This window comes from Myotis yumanensis, unplaced genomic scaffold (assembly GCF_028538775.1).
Source record: "Myotis yumanensis isolate MYYU_CA2020_CCGP unplaced genomic scaffold, mMyoYum1.0.hap1 SCAF_2, whole genome shotgun sequence".
In the NCBI taxonomy this organism is placed as follows: Eukaryota; Metazoa; Chordata; class Mammalia; order Chiroptera; family Vespertilionidae; genus Myotis; species Myotis yumanensis.
In genome coordinates this window covers 214,827,184-214,843,020 of record NW_027223753.1, presented here as the reverse complement: position 1 = coordinate 214,843,020, position 15,837 = coordinate 214,827,184, and the positions used below count along the sequence as shown (strand labels likewise).

At 59.3% G+C, this 15,837-nt stretch overlaps 1 protein-coding gene across 1 annotated transcript in view; it reads right to left on the bottom strand.

Annotated features, from left to right (window-relative positions):
- RCAN1 (regulator of calcineurin 1) overlaps positions 1-11,397 on the bottom strand; it is a 54,311-nt gene extending 42,914 nt beyond the window's left edge. Inside the window, exon 1 of the mRNA XM_070407235.1 lies at positions 11,028-11,397. Within this exon, the coding sequence (XP_070263336.1) occupies positions 11,028-11,261 (234 nt within the window). The 5' untranslated portion in view covers positions 11,262-11,397. The remainder of the gene's footprint in view (positions 1-11,027) is intronic.
- Positions 11,398-15,837: the final 4,440 nt, after the last annotated feature.

The following is a 15,837-nucleotide window of genomic DNA, read 5'->3' as shown; positions in this document are numbered from 1 at the left end:
ACGGGCGGAGAGCAGAGACTGGGGTTTGTCAATGTCCGTCTTTATCTTTATGACCAAACGTTACTTTCATAACTGCCCTTCGCATCCCGCAGCACAGACTGGGCCAAGCTGGCCCTCAGCAGGTGGCGCTTATTCCCAGGGTGCACCCCAGGAAGGCTCCCCGAGGCCCTGCGGACCCCACAGCCAGCCCAGCGGACCCCACAGCCAGCCCAGTGGACCCCACAGCCAGCCGGGCGGACCCCACAGCCAGCCCGGCGGACCCCACAGCCAGCCCCGCGGACCCCACAGCCAGCCCCGCGGACCACACAGCCAGCCCCGCGGACCCCACTGCCAGCCCCGCGGACCCCACAGCCAGCCCCGCGGACCCCACAGCCAGCCCAGTGGACCCCACAGCCAGCCGGGCGGACCCCACAGCCAGCCCCGCGGACCCCACAGCCAGCCCCGCGGACCCCACTGCCAGCCCCGCGGACCCCACAGCCAGCCCCGCGGACCACACAGCCAGCCCCGCGGACCCCACAGCCAGCCCCGCGGACCACACAGCCAGCCCCGCGGACCCCACTGCCAGCCCCGCGGACCCCACAGCCAGCCCCGCGGACCCCACAGCCAGCCCCGCGGACCACACCGCCAGCCCCGCGGACCACACCGCCAGCCCCGCGGACCCCACAGCCAGCCCCGCGGACCCCACAGCCAGCCCCGCGGACCCCACAGCCAGCCCAGTGGGGAACCAACACAACGGGGTGGGTAACTTTGCATAAGTTGGCGGTAAGGCTGGAGAGGGGCGTGTCATCCTGGCCCTGTGGCGCAGAGAACTGGTCCCCAGCACCCGAGCCCCATCCCCAGTGCTGAAGCCCTCGCTCCGTCTTCGTCCCCACTGGGGCAGCAGATGGGCAGCATCTCGGATTAGGGCTCCGGGGCCAGACTGCTGGGCGCTGCGCTGCACCTGTAAGAACCAAGTTTGTAAAGACCGTTCGTTCACTATAACTGAGAGCACAGCTGGCGGCCGAGCCTGAGCCAGCGCGCAGCTCACACGGGAAGGCCGGCTGGCGCCTCTCCGGGCCGATGGCTGCGAACAGCGGGGAGAGGAGGTCGGCTGAGGGCCCCTCGGGATGGGACGTGCAAAGAGGGACAGCACCTCCGCTCCATCGGCTGGCAGGTGACAAGCACGTTCTGAAAGGAGCTGTGTGGGCCCTAAAAGGCATTCGAAGAGCAACGAGAGCGAGGCGGGAGGAGGGAGAGAGAGAGGAAGGGGGGGGAGGGGGGAGGGAGAGGCCGCCAGCAAGCATGGCGTGTATTTTCCGATTCCAGTATTGATCTTAATTGCGCCAGGCAGCTAGGACTTCTCATCAGCAGGAATGATTTTATGCCTTCGAGTTGATGAGGTTCTTATATTCATTATCTTATCTGAGATTTTTTTTAAGTGTTTCATTTTTTAAGCAGTTTTCAACTTTGTAGCAAAAACATCCTTTTCATTCCAACAGACTCCGCGGATATCACAGCCACAGCCTCTGAGTACTGACAGGTGGTCACGGACGTACATCAGGGCGGTGACCTTAAAGCCAAGGGCTCTGCTGGCCTGGAGCAGCTCACACAACCCCAGAGGTGCCTCAAGTGCTTTTGGAAAAATAAGGCTTAATGTCTAATGGACTTAAAAGAAGCAACGCATTCACTGTACGCTGGTTTTACTTCCGTCGCTGACAGCTGTTCACGAAGCACCCACCACACCGCCCAGCAGGCGCCGTCCTGGGCACAAGATGGGACCAGTGAGCGACAGACACGACCCTCTGCGTGTAATGACTCTAACGGAAGGGCGGAGGCACTAGACACGGACCGCGGGCCTGCACCGCGCTCTGCCAGGCACGTGTGTGGTAGCCTTTCCTCCTCACACCCCCTTCACAAGTGAAGGGAGCACTTGCCCAAGGCCACACAGCCAAGCTGCCGGCAGAGCTGGCGTTTGAATCGGGCTGACTCGGCTCCGGGGCCCACCCTCTATACACGGTATCACCCACCTTTTAAAACGCACCGCTCCAAACCAAGGCAGGGATCTGTCCACGACGGGCAGGTATCATGGGAAACATGTACACACCCCAGGGAATGACAGAGCCACCTCCGAGGGGCCCTTCGGTTAAAGGAAACCCGGGCGGGCGGGCGCTGTGTGGGGTGCCCTCTGTTCAATGGTTCAAACTCTATAACCGCTCCTTGCGGCCCCAGACTGGCTTCTCCCTTCTGAAAAGGCACTGGGGCTTGATGCCTGAAATAGCCACCAGGCTCCATGCAGAATGCACGTGACGACCGCCCCCTGGCGGCCAGCGCTGGCTGGTGCTAGAACAGAGCTGCTAGGATTCTTTTTGCCTCGTTGGTTGAAGGGAGAAGAACAAATATAGTGTTTATCTTACGGGGCTGTAAGGAGGGTGACAGAATGATGCTCATAAAATATGGGGCACAAATGGCAGGTGCCCGGGAAGCAGGGCGCAGCCCTCACCCAGGAGCAGTGACTCCGTGCCGCACCAGCCTGGTGATCCGGCGGCTGACTCCCCTGCGCTGCGCTGTGCACAGTGACTGGTCTGTGACTGCCCAGTCCCTCCACCGCCCCCCCCTCCCCTCGGGCAGCCGCCACAACGCTCTGTGTCCGCGGGTCTGTTCTGTTCTGCTCCGCTTGTTCGTTTATTTTGTTTTTAGATTCAGTCCTTGATAGGCAGGTGTTTATTGCCATTTTATCATTCATACTTTTTATCTTCCTTCTTACGTAATTGAAAAGGGTGGCTGTCCTGTAACCAGGGCTGGGCTTGCGGGTGGGACTGACGCCCTGGGGTCCCACAGCTGGTGCCCGACCAGTAGTGCTCAGTGGGCCCAGGACAGTGATCAGTGAACAAGTGAAGGGGACGAATGAGGAAGGGAAGGAAGGAGGGAAGGAAGGAGGGGAGGGGAGGGAAGGAGGGAAGGAGGGAGAGAAGGAAGGGAAGGAAGGAGGGGAGGGGAGGGAATGAGGGAAGGAGGGAGGGAAGGAGGGGAGGGGAGGAGGGAAGGAAGGAGGGGAGGGGAGGGAATGAGGGAAGGAGGGAGGGAAGGAGGGAGGGAAGGAGGGAGGGAAGGAGGGGAGGGGAGGGAAGGAGGGGAGGAAGGAGGGGAGGGGAGGGAAGGAGGGAAGGAGGGAGGGAAGGAGGGGAAGGAAGGAGGGAAGGAAGGAGGGGAGGGGAGGGAAGGAGGGAAGGAGGGAGGGAAGGAGGGGAAGGGAGGAGGGAAGGAAGGAAGGAGGGGAGGGAATGCATTTCCCTGCAAAGCTCCAGGACTCAGCAGAGGCACTGCTGTCTCCCTGACACCGGCGGCCCCGGGTCCTGAGGGGGCTGTGGTAGACGGCAGGTGCTCCTCACCACTGGCCTGATTTCTCATGGCCGCCCCCCCAGAGCCCTGGAAAGGAGGCCTGACCCCAGGAAGTGCACGGAGTGGTGTCTCCCACACGCCTGCTGGCTTACGGGGGGCGGGGGGCACCACAGAGCGGGCACAGGGCCCGCGACACGTGCGACAGAGAGCGGTGTGTCGTCTGATGACGGTTTTAGGAAGGAGAGAGGGAGAAGGCACTGGAGCGCAGACACGGCCTCCCAGGGCCCCGCGGTCCTCGGTCCAGCACAAGCCCATCTCCTGCCCTCCGGCTGCATCTCGGGGCTGGAGAGGCCGGAGCCTCCAGCGATGGCATTCCCGCTGCTGCTATTACTGCTGCTGCTGCTGCTGCTGCTGCGGAGAAGGTGCTGGGCCGAGGCGGAGGCAGGCGCGCGCAGAGGGAGCCCCGGCCAGGGAGTCGGTGGGGAGGACGCACACCGAACCACTGGACTTACCAAAGGGGCAGAAGTTCTAAAACCAGGGAAGTACCGGCAACTCCTAAAGTAAACTCCACAGCACATGCTGTGTCGTTTTCAAAAAACATACAACATTCTGAACATCTCAAACAAGTTAAACCAGACGCACTGGTTTTTTAAAATAAGTTTTTAAAAGAATGTTTTTATTGATTTTAGAGAGGACGGGAGAAAGAGAGAGAAACATCCATGATGAGAGAATCATCGACCGGCTGCCTCCTGCACGCCCCACTGGGGATCGAGCCTCAACCCAGGCAGGTGCCCTGACCGGGAATCGAACCCTGACTTCCAGGTTCATAGGTCGACGCTCAGCCCCTGAGCCACGCCGGCCGGGCTCCATGCTGGTTTAACACGTTTCCCTCCAGGTTTAAGGGGAATTTTGCGCATAATTTAGTCTGAGAAACTACAAGCCTGTGGCACCTGGACGGAAAGTGGAAATGGTGTAAGGGCGCCTGGATTTCACAGGAACCAGAACCCGACGGTCACTCCGGCCAGACATCACACCTCAGCGCCCGCTGCTCCAGACGGACTGGCAGTGGGACACAGCCAAGCACGTCCAACCCTGTGAGCAGGAGCCCATCCCAGCTGCGCGGCCCGGCCTCTCGTCCCGATCGTGAAATTACTCCCAGGACCGGCCGGGTCTGACGGGTGGAGGGCGGCAGCGGGGCGGACGGGACAAGGCCCCGGGCGGGCTCCCATGGAAGGCAGATCTTACCTCAGGTGTCCCCTGCCCAAGGGGGGCTCAGGCTGACCCCGCCACCCTACCTCTGGCTGCAGGTCCAAACCCACTCGGGGGCAGGGAGGCGCCAGCCAGGAGCCCCACTCACATTGCGGACGGTGGGGGCAGGGGGCGGTGGGGAGGAGCCGGCACAGGCCTGGCCGCACTGGCCCCCAGCGACCCACTGCTCAGTCAGTCATCCGCTCACGACATGAGACTCTGGTCAGGCAAACCCTCCGGGCAGGACCGGGGTCTCCCGCTCCCAGGTGGAGCCCTGAGACGGCCCAGGCCTCCCCGGCACAAAGAACCCGAGGCACCACTCAGCTCCTTCACGCCCATCGTGCCCTTCCTGTGGCTTCAGGCAGGCATGGAGCCCGCAGGGCCGGGGCCTGGGGAGTGCTGTCTGCTTTGGCCTTCGGGCCACCCGCTCTCAGTCAAGTACACGTTCGTACTTCAGAAAATGCAGCACAGCAGCCACGTCTATTCCTGCAGGAGCTGCACGCTCGGCCGGAAACTAGAACAGCAGCTGAGAACTCGAACTCCTGGCTGGCCAGCTGCTGGCCGGGTGCCCCTTATCTCTGGCACCTGGGACCACAGCCCACAGCCTATGGCCCACGGCCCACAGCCCACAGCCCACGGCCCACAGTCTATGGCCCACGGCCCACAGTCCACAGCCCTCGGCCCACAGCCCATAGCCCACAGCCTATGGCCCATGGCCCACAGCCCACAGTCCACAACCCTCGGCCCACAGCCCACAGCCCACGGCCCACAGCTTGCGGCCCACAGGCCACAACCCACAGCCCACGGCCCACGACCCACAGCCCACGGCCCACGACCCACAGCCCACGGCCCACGGCATGTGCCGGCACTGGCTCACCCACTGCTCTGCTTTCTCAGCAACAAGCAAACAGAGCAGAACAACGCTCACAGGGCACAGCGGTGGGCGGGCTCAGCGAACATTCTCACACACAGACATCTCACCCGCAGGCCTCGTTCATTGGTCAGTGTGCACTGGAATCTATGGCCGACGCTACTATTAGTTTCTAGGTAAACTCGATGAACACATTCGATAACAGTGACTTATGGCTAATGAGGACCCGCTAACAAAAGCACATCCCACAGACAGGCCCCCCTGTCAGCAGGAAGCGGCTCTGATGTCAGGAGGACCAGCCCCTGGGAGCTGGTCGCTCGGGTCAACTTCCTCCTGTCGTCTGTGACGAGGGTCAGAGGAACATGAGCGCATGTGAGACGCCCTCTGCCATAGCCTGGATGCTGGGGTCCCCAAATCCACATGCAAACACCCTAATCCCAGAAGGTAGTATCAGCAGGCGGGGCCTTCAGGGGGATTAGGTCATGGCATGGAGCCCTCCTGCTGGGACCCACACCCTCATAAAAGGCCACCCCACCGCTCACAGAGCCCCTCCCCGCCTCCTACCAGTGAGGGCGCCGCAGAGGTGAGAAGTCTGCCTGGGAAGCAGGCCCTCCCGCCCCTCCCTGCCCAGCATCTCATGCTAAACCTTCACGTCACACCCTGTGGATTCCTGAGTCCTGCCCCAAGGACCAGCTGCTTATGAAAACCTCCTGAACCCACGCAGGGTCCCTGTAGGGCCTGACGCCGCCCGCCCAGCCGGTCGCGGTCACCCTCCTCACACGGCCCTGCCTGCCCTCTCGGCTGCACTCACTGCCTGGGAGCGCCGTGTCACTCTCTCCTCCTCCCGCCCAGAACATACATCAGCAGGGAGCTCTCGTGTCCACCATCCTACCCACGGGCCGAGCACAGTGCCTGGAACATGGTGAGCGTTGAATGAAGAGCAAAGGAATAAAGGCCTGGAAGGAAGCCAGCCAGTCTCTGCCCAGCATCCCTCCCGGGTCCTCTCGCCTGAGATAGCAGCCCCACCCTCCCAGACCTCGCTCCCGCCCCCGCCTCTGAGTCTGCCTTCTTCCCGGGTCACCTCCTGTTTCCCCAAGGAGACCGCCAGCCCTGAAGGAGGGGCTGTTTTACCCACTGCTGCGCCCCCGAGCCTAGAGCTGTGCCGCCCGCCCACTGCAGAGCCTCGGCAAACACCTATTGAAATGAATCGCTAGCAACGCGGGCTCCATCTCACAGCATTTCCAGGCTGCGCAGCGTTCCTGGGGAGGAGGTGAGACTGCAACTTGCTAGACCCCCAGGCAAACACGCAGTCCCGCGTGACCTGACCTTGCTCCAGTGGACACACCGCCTGGGACCCCCAAGAGAGGCGGGAAGGCTAGCTAGACGCTGGCCGGGGAGAGAGAAGGCTTTGGAGTGAGTAAGGCCCTGTATTTGTGACCATTGTTGCTTTAGATTGCATGCATGGAAGCTTACCTACACTCACAGTCAGTGTAAATCCTTCCTGAAAAGTATAGGGCATATCCTATCCTATATAATAAAAGGGTAACATGCAAATTGACCAAACAGCTGAACGACCGGTCGCTATGATGCGCACTGACCACCAGGGGGCAGACCCTCAATGCAGGAGCTGCCCCCCTGGTGGTCAGTGCACTCCCAGAAGCTGGGCTCACGGCTGCCGAGCACAGCAGCGGTGGCAGGAGCCTCTCCCACCTCCACGGCAGCACTGAGGATTTCGGACGGATGGCTTAGGCCTGCTCCCCACAGGGACATCCCCTGAGGGCTCCAGGACTGCGAGAGGGCACAGGCCGGGCTGGGGGACCCCCCACCCCTGATGCACGAATTTTGTGCACCAGGCCTCTAGTCAATTATAATCAAATGGGGCTTAAGCACACACTCCCTGCTCCACAGTGGCTCCCCTAGAAAAGCCTCCAACACAGCTCAGTGGCAGCGTGTGCAGTGTGTGTAGTGTGTACAGAGTGTATAGTGTGTATAGTGTGTATAGTGTGTGCAGCATGTGCAGGTGGAGTATGCATAGTGTGCAGCGTGTAGAGTGTGCAGTGTGTATAGTGTGTGCAGCGTTTATAGTGTGTGCAGTGTGTATAGTGTGTATAGTGTGTGCAGCATGTGCCAGGTGGAGTATGCATAGTGTGCAGCGTGTACAGCGTGTATAGTGTGTGCAGTGTGTATAGTGTGTGCAGTGTGTGCAGTGTGTATAGTGTGTGCAGCGTGTACAGCGTGTATAGTGTGTGCAGTGTGTATAGTGTGTGCAGCGTGTACAGTGTTTATAGTGTGTACAGTGTGTATAGTGTGTGCAGCATTTATAGTGTGTGCAGTGTGTATAGTGTGTGCAGCGTGTACAGTGTTTATAGTGTGTGCAGTGTGTGTAGTGTGTGCAGCGTTTATAGTGTGTGCAGTGTGTATAGTGTGTATAGTGTGTGCAGCATGTGCCAGGTGGAGTATGCATAGTGTGCAGCGTGTAGAGTGTGCAGTGTGTATAGTGTGTGCAGCGTTTATAGTGTGTGCAGTGTGTATAGTGTGTATAGTGTGTGCAGCATGTGCCAGGTGGAGTATGCATAGTGTGCAGCGTGTAGAGTGTGCAGTGTGTATAGTGTGTGCAGTGTGTATAGTGTGTGCAGCATGTGCAGGTGGAGTATGCATAGTGTGCAGCGTGTACAGCGTGTATAGTGTGTGCAGTGTGTATAGTGTGTGCAGTGTGTGCAGTGTGTATAGTGTGTGCAGCGTGTACAGCGTGTATAGTGTGTGCAGTGTGTATAGTGTGTGCAGCATGTGCAGGTGGAGTATGCATAGTGTGCAGCGTGTACAGCGTGTATAGTGTGTGCAGTGTGTATAGTGTGTGCAGCGTGTACAGTGTTTATAGTGTGTACAGTGTGTATAGTGTGTGCAGCATTTATAGTGTGTGCAGTGTGTATAGTGTGTGCAGCGTGTACAGTGTTTATAGTGTGTGCAGTGTGTGTAGTGTGTGCAGTGTGTATAGTGTGTGCAGTGTGTATAGTGTGTGCAGTGTTTATAGTGTGTGCAGTGTGTATAGTGTGTGCAGTGTGTATAGTGTGTGCAGTGTTTATAGTGTGTGCAGTGTGTATAGTGTGTGCAGCGTTTATAGTGTGTGCAGTGTGTATAGTGTGTGCAGCATGTGCAGGTGGAGTATGCATAGTGTGCAGCGTGTACAGTGTGCATAGTATGCGCAGTGTGTATAGTGTGTGCAGCGTGTATAGTGTGTGCAGCGTGTGCAGCGTGTGCAGTGTACATAGTGTGTGCAGTGTGTATAGTGTGTGCAGTGTGTATAGTGTGTGCAGCATGTACAGTGTGCAGCGTGTGCAGCGTGTGCAGCGTGCATAGTATGTGCAGTGTGTATAGTGTGTGCAGCGTGTACAGTGTGCAGCGTGTGCAGCATGTGCAGTGTGCATAGTGTGTGCAGTGTGTATAGTGTGTGCAGCGTGTACAGTGTTTATAGTGTGTGCAGTGTGTATAGTGTGTGCAGTGTATATAGTGTGTGCAGTGTGTATAGTGTGTGCAGTGTATATAGGGTGTGCAGTGTGTATAGTGTGTGCAGCGTGTACAGTGTTTATAGTGTGTGCAGTGTGTATAGTGTGTGCAGTGTGTATAGTGTGTGCAGTGTGTATTGTGTGTGCAGCGTGTACAGTGTGCAGCGTGTGCAGCGTGCAGCGTGTGCAGTGTTTATAGTGTGTGCAGTGTGTATAGTGTGTGCAGTGTGTATAGTGTGTGCAGTGTGTAGAGTGTGTGCAGCGTGTACAGTGTGCAGCGTGTGCAGCATGTGCAGTGTGTATAGTGTGCAGCGTGCAGCGTGTGCAGTGTTTATAGTGTGTGCAGTATGTATAGTGTGTGCAGCGTGTATAGTGTGCATAGTGTGCAGTGTGTACAGTGTGCATAGTGTGTGCAGCGTGTATAGTGTGTGCAGCGTGTACAGTGTGCATAGTGTGTGCAGTATGTATAGTGTGTGCAGCGTGTATAGTGTGCATAGTGTGCAGTGTGTACAGTGTGCATAGTATGTGCAGTGTGTATAGTGTGTGCAGCGTGTGCAGTGTGTATAGTGTGTGCAGCGTGTGCAGTGTGTATAGTGTGTGCAGTGTGTATAGTGTGTGCAGCGTGTGCAGTGTGTATAGTGTGTGCAGTGTGTATAGTGTGTGCAGCGTGTGCAGTGTGTATAGTGTGTGCAGCGTGTGCAGTGTGTATAGTATGTGCAGTGTGTATAGTGTGTGCAGCGTGTGCAGTGTGTATAGTGTGTGCAGTGTGTATAGTGTGTGCAGCGTGTACAGTGTGCAGCGTGTGCAGCGTGTACAGTGTGCATAGTGTGCAGCGTGCAGCGTGTGCAGTGTTTATAGTGTGTGCAGTATGTATAGTGTGTGCAGCGTGTATAGTGTGCATAGTGTGCAGTGTGTACAGTGTGCATAGTGTGTGCAGCGTGTATAGTGTGTGCAGCGTGTACAGTGTGCATAGTGTGTGCAGTATGTATAGTGTGTGCAGCGTGTATAGTGTGCATAGTGTGCAGTGTGTACAGTGTGCATAGTATGTGCAGTGTGTATAGTGTGTGCAGCGTGTGCAGTGTGTATAGTGTGTGCAGCGTGTACAGTGTGCATAGTGTGCAGCGTGCAGCGTGTGCAGTGTTTATAGTGTGTGCAGTGTGTATAGTGTGTGCAGTGTGTATAGTGTGTGCAGTGTATATAGTGTGTGCAGCGTGTACAGTGTGCATAGTGTGCAGCGTGCAGCGTGTACAGTGTGCATAGTGTGTGCAGTGTGTATAGTGTGTGCAGCGTGTACAGTGTGCAGCGTGTGCAGCCTGCAGCCCGGAGCCAGGAGGGGAAGCCCTACGGCTGGCAGCTGCCCTCCACCTGGGCATCTCTCTCTGGAAGACAGGCTTCATTCCACACCTCCGTGGTCCACATTTTATTCTGATGCTAACTGCAAATTTGAAATAAACTCCTCCTCGCACCCTGGTTACTCATACCTGCCCCCTCCCGTCCCAGGCGTCTCTACAGTGTGGACGGGCGGGGCTCCAGGCACTGAGTGTCCCTGGGCGGGCAGCATGTCCCTCCTCCAGCAGCGAGATTCCCACGTAAACGCCCCTCAGGCCCAGAAGGGGAGCCCCTTCCGGGCGCCATTCCACCCCAACTGGCCAACCGCCGAGGGCGATGAGCAAGGCGCTCACCCGGCCGCTCACCCAAACACGGGCCGGTCCTCCCTCCCGCCTCCCGCGGCGCAGACGGACGGTGAGTCAGTCCCGCAGGGAGTCCCGGGCCGCCCTCCTCCGGGGCAAGTGCGGGCCGCCCGCTCCCCAGCTCCCGCCACTCGGTGCTCATTCCTCCCCAGCCGCCCGGCAGGGGCGTCGCGGGGAGGCGTTGGGACCCCGCGGGGAGGCGCTGGGACCCGCTGGGCGGGGTGGGCGCCGGCAGGTGCTGGGGACCCGGCCCTCCGGGAGCGCGACCCACCCCAGCGGCACCGGGGAGCCGGGCAGGGCGCCCAAGGGCTCGCCGCGTCCCCGGGGTCCCCGCCCCGCCCGCCGCCTCCCGCAACAGGCGTCCGCCCGCCCTCCGACGGCGCGCTCCCCGCTCACCCGGCACAGGCCGTCCGCGAACACGCGTGGGTCCAGGTGGCAGGCGATGGTGGCGCAGGGCAGGCCGCGCAGGTCCACCTCCTCCATCTCGCAGTCGATGAAGCTCCAGTCGCCGCCGCCCTCGTCCACGCCGGCCGCCCCGGCGAAGGGCGCGAAGGGCCGCGGCGTCACCCCCGGCCGCGCTTGCGCCTCGGCCGCCTCCCCGAGCGGGGGCCCGGTCCCGCCGTCCTCCATCCCGGCGCCCGTGCTCCCCGCCGCCGGCCTCGGTGAACCCGCTCGCGATCGCGGCGCGGCGGGGCGTCCACCCGGGTCGGGAGACGCGGCCTCCGCGCCAGCCCCTCCGCCGCCTTCCCTTGGCGCCCCGCCCGCCAGGCCTCGGGGGGGCGGAGCTCCGGCGGAGTCGGCGGCGGGCCCTTTAAGGCCGGACCCGCTGGGCTCTTGTGCCCCGCCCTCCCAGGAGAGACAACCAATGAGAGAGCGATCTCCTCCTCACGTGACCCTCATGTCCGCTTCAACCTGAAGCCCCGGCAGCCATGTTGGTTAAGGGCAGAGACCTCTCGGGGCCCGTCCCGCTTTGTCCTGGGCCCCAGCTGGCGGCAGGACTGGGGGCGGGGCCCCAGCGGTCACGTTGGAAGCACGTGGGCCAACAGTTGGAGACCTGAGTGTGACCCAGTCCTGGCTGCGGCCCGTGGCCTGGGCTGGCGGTTGGATGCTTGGCTGCATTATTACAGGGAGCCACCAATGAGAAGCGAGCGGGACCATGACGTCAGCGCGTTAGTTTTACACGTCAGCGCTAGTCATGACGTCACTGTTCACCGTTGACGTGATCGGTGAGGCTTTGACTTGCCACCGTAGGAGAGAGAACTGAACCGCCTGCTGTGCCCTCGGGGGCTGACGGGGGAAGCACAGGTCCCTGTCTCTCCCAAGAAACACCCTATTCCTCCCCCTCCGGGGACAGTGCGGGCAGGGAAAACGGCCGAACCCCAGCTTTGCCCTTCCCTCCTCCGCCAAGTACCCAGCCAGGGGTGGGCAAACTTTTTGACTCAAGGGCCACAATGGGTTCTTAAACTGGACCGGAGGGCCGGAACAAAAGCATGGATGGAGTGTTTGTGTGAACTAATATAAATTCAAAGTAAACATCGTTACATAAAAGGGTACGGTCTTTTTTTTTTTTAGTTTTATTCATTTCAAACGGGCTGGATCCGGCCCGCGGGCCATAGTTTGCCCACCGCTGACCCAGAGCCTCTGTGTCCTCACTGCAGAGGGAGGTCAGAGGGCCAAGACCCCGGGAGGGCCCAGCAGAGGCCGCCGTCCCTGTGCTCGGTGCTCTGGCAGGTGGGCGCCGAGACCTGCGTTTCTCCTCGAGGCCGACCCTCCGCTGGGGCTGGACCGACGTCCCACGAGCAGCCGCGATGTGTCCGTGCCCTGTGCTTCCTAGAAGCCTGTGGCCCCTCCACACCCATGGGGGGCGATGTGCAGGCAGAGATGGTGCAGGACCTAGAAGTGCTGTGAGGACCTGGACACGGGGACCCCCTGCCCAGCTGGTGGGGTGTCACTGGCAGGTCCTCCAACAGGTCAGCAAAAAGCCAGCAGGGCAGCAATTCCTCTCCCGGGTGGAGACCCGAGAGAACGGAGAGAAGGGAAAAGTGTGTCCACACAAACACCCCTGCGCGGAGGTGCATGGTGTTCTTCTGCACAAGAGCTGGAGTGGGCACAGCCCCGGTTCCGATCCGATGCCGGGTCAGCCGGATGCACCGCGCACGCGGGCCTGTGAAGTGCTCACACAGGTCACATGAGGGAACTTTGAGACATGACGGGTTCAAGAAGCCAGTCACACAAGGCCATGCGATTGCATTCACAGGAAATGCCCAGGAGAGGCAACCCCCGGGAGGTGGGAAGTAGGCAAGGGTTGCCCGGGGCTGGAAGAGGGGAAGGGGGATGCCTGCCTTCTGAGGACACAGGGCTTCTTTCCGAGCGGAGAAATGCTCTGGAGTCGGAGTGGGGATGTTTGCACAGCTCCATGGAAATAGTGCGAATCACTGATTGTGCTTGAAAGGGTGGATTTTATACTATAGCAGGTGAGTTCTATCTCAGTACAGCTGGTATTTAAATTAACAGAATGGGGTCCAGCCGGCGTGGCTCAGTGGTTGAACATCGACCTGTGAACCAGGAGGCCACGGTTCGATTCCTGGTCAGGGCACGTGCCGGGTCATGGGCTCCATCCCCAGGGTGGGGTGTGCAGGAGGCAGCCCATCCATGATCCTCTCGTCATTGATGTTTTTCTCTCTCTCTCCCTCTCCCTTCCTCTCTGAAATCTTATAAATAATAAAATATATTTAAAAAGAAAAAGAGAGAGTGCGGGGATGGCTGGCAGGGGTTCACTGACGTGCGCAGAGCGGAGGATGTTGAAGAGCTGAAAGCTCTCAGCCCCGCCAGACACCAGACGCTCTGCGGGCACAAAGGGGAACAGGCCCCGGCTTTGGGAAAACAACTCGGGCCAACCTGTTGCCGGGCGGGTCCCTGTCGTGTCCTCCCCTGAGGACAGGAGGCCCTTTCCATCTGGCTCACCCTGAGCCCTTCCAGGCAGACAAAGGTGGGAGAGGAAGGCTCCCAGAAAGGCAGAGACCCAAATGCCACGCAGTCAGCCGGTGCCGCTGGCAGCGCAGAGCTGAGAGGCGAGGGCCAGCTCAGCCCCAGGTGAGGGGGGAGGATCGGCCTGCAGCTGACTTCACACCAGGCCGTCATTACCAAGAAGTAAATGGAGCCCAGCGGTGGTTGAGCGTTGACCTATGAACCAGGAGGTCAGGGTTCGATTCCCGGTCAGGGCACGTGCCCGGGTTGCAGGCTCCATCCCCAGTGTGGGGCGTGCAGGAGGCTGATCAATGAATCTCTCATCACTGGTGCTTCTATCTCTCTCTTCCTTTCTCTCTGAAATCAATAAAATATATATTTTTTAAAGAAGCAGATGGAGACGCACATTCAGTGACTTGGGTTCCCACCTCTGTGGCCCCATCTCTCCCTCCCCCTCCCCCTCCCCTGCGGCACAGTGGAGAGCGGGCAGTTCTTAGTGTCTGTGTGGCTCCAATAATACTGCCGGTTGCGTGCGGGCAGCTCTGAAATGGGGTGTGGGTGTTCACGACTCGCTCAGCTCACCCGTGGGCAGGTGTCAGTCATCTCTCCAGAGCCTTAGGACTGAGCCTCAAAGAAATGGAATGATTTTTCCCACGAGCAACGGCAGAGCACCAGCTCATCTCAGTGGGGAGCAGGGGGATGACCCTGAGGAGGAGAGAACGCCCCCAGGCAGCGGCCCTGCAGGCCACGCTCTCGGCCAGCCGGGCCAGTGTGGGGCACCGTCTCGAGTGACAGAGAGCTCTCAGCGCTCTCGGTACACAGGTTAGCATCACGCCTTCCGGCCTGGGTACTGAGGGGTCCTGCCCTAGTGCACGCAGCCTGTTGAGTAATAAAAGCTCAGATTCTTCTTTAGAAAAGAAAACTGTACCGCGACTGCCATCTTTGTCACACCCGTGAGCTTAGGAGGGCAGGCACTGTGGCCACTGCCTTGGCTGCCACCAGCAATGAACACCAACGCACGGGGTGGGGGGCGGGGGGAGGGGTGGAAGTGGGCTGTCAACATCACGGTAGAAGCTACGCGAAACATGCCCGAGGTAACGCTTGCAGGCATCTCTAAGGGTGAAATCAATCAGAAAGGGGGGCGTGTAATCCCAGAGCTGTGCGCCCTAAACACGGACACATCCTCAGGCTCCCCGGGAGCGGTCAGCTGTCCTGTGCCCGCCTTGGCGATGGAACCTAAGTGCCTGCTCCCTGCTTCGGCACCTGGGGCGTAGAGCCCCCCTTCTCCTCGGCTCTCAGAGCCGGCCTGGTCCGACTCCCCGCATCCGAGGGAAGGGCAGGGGCCAGAGCGCCCTCAGCGCCCCATTCACCACAGCATCACTGACACCCGGCCACAGGGAAGCGGCCAGGTGCCCACCTCGGGCGAGCGCTTCAGATGTGGAGCGTGCACACCTGGAATGTTACTCCGCCGTGAAGAGGGATGAAACCTGACCGTTCGTGACGACATCGATGGGCCGAGGGGCTGGTATGGAGAGCGGCCACAGCATTTGGACAGGTTCAAGCCTCGGACTAATGAGAGGGCAGGTCCTCTCGTGGCAAAGCCCTCCCAGCACCGTGAGAGCCAAAGGCTGTGGCTGTGAGCTCGACCTCATGGTCGGAACCTGTGGTCCCAATTGGCTAAGTAAGCTAGGCTGCGGGAGGTGGAGCAAGTGCTACCAGAACAAAGCTTGATAGAGTTCAGTTGCATGTAATTGAGTAGATTCGAAACCCGCAAGAACATTGTAAACATCTTGACCAGGCCCTTGCTTTGCCTCCTGGAAACTGGCTATAAAATACTCAGCTTGCAGGCCATGGGGCTGTCTCTCCGTCCGAGACAGCTTTTTTCTCTTGTCTTCTTCATCCTTTGCCGCCCCCTCAGGCTCACCCTTGACCGTGCTGGACACGGTTCAGGGTATGATGTTGAGTGAACTAAGTCAGGCAGAGAAAGACAACGATGGTATGATTTCGCTGATGTGACATAGAAGAAAATAAAACAAATGAATAAACACAACAGAATGGAAACAGGCCCATAGGTGTACAGAACAAGCTGGCGGTTGGCAAAGGTGGAGGGTGGGAGGAAGGGTGACGTGAGAAAATAACAAAATAAAGTAATAATGGGCAACACGAACCGTCAGCATAAACAACAACAACAAAAACCCTGCTCTCAGGGGCTCAGGTCTGAGGCAACGTGTTCCACCAC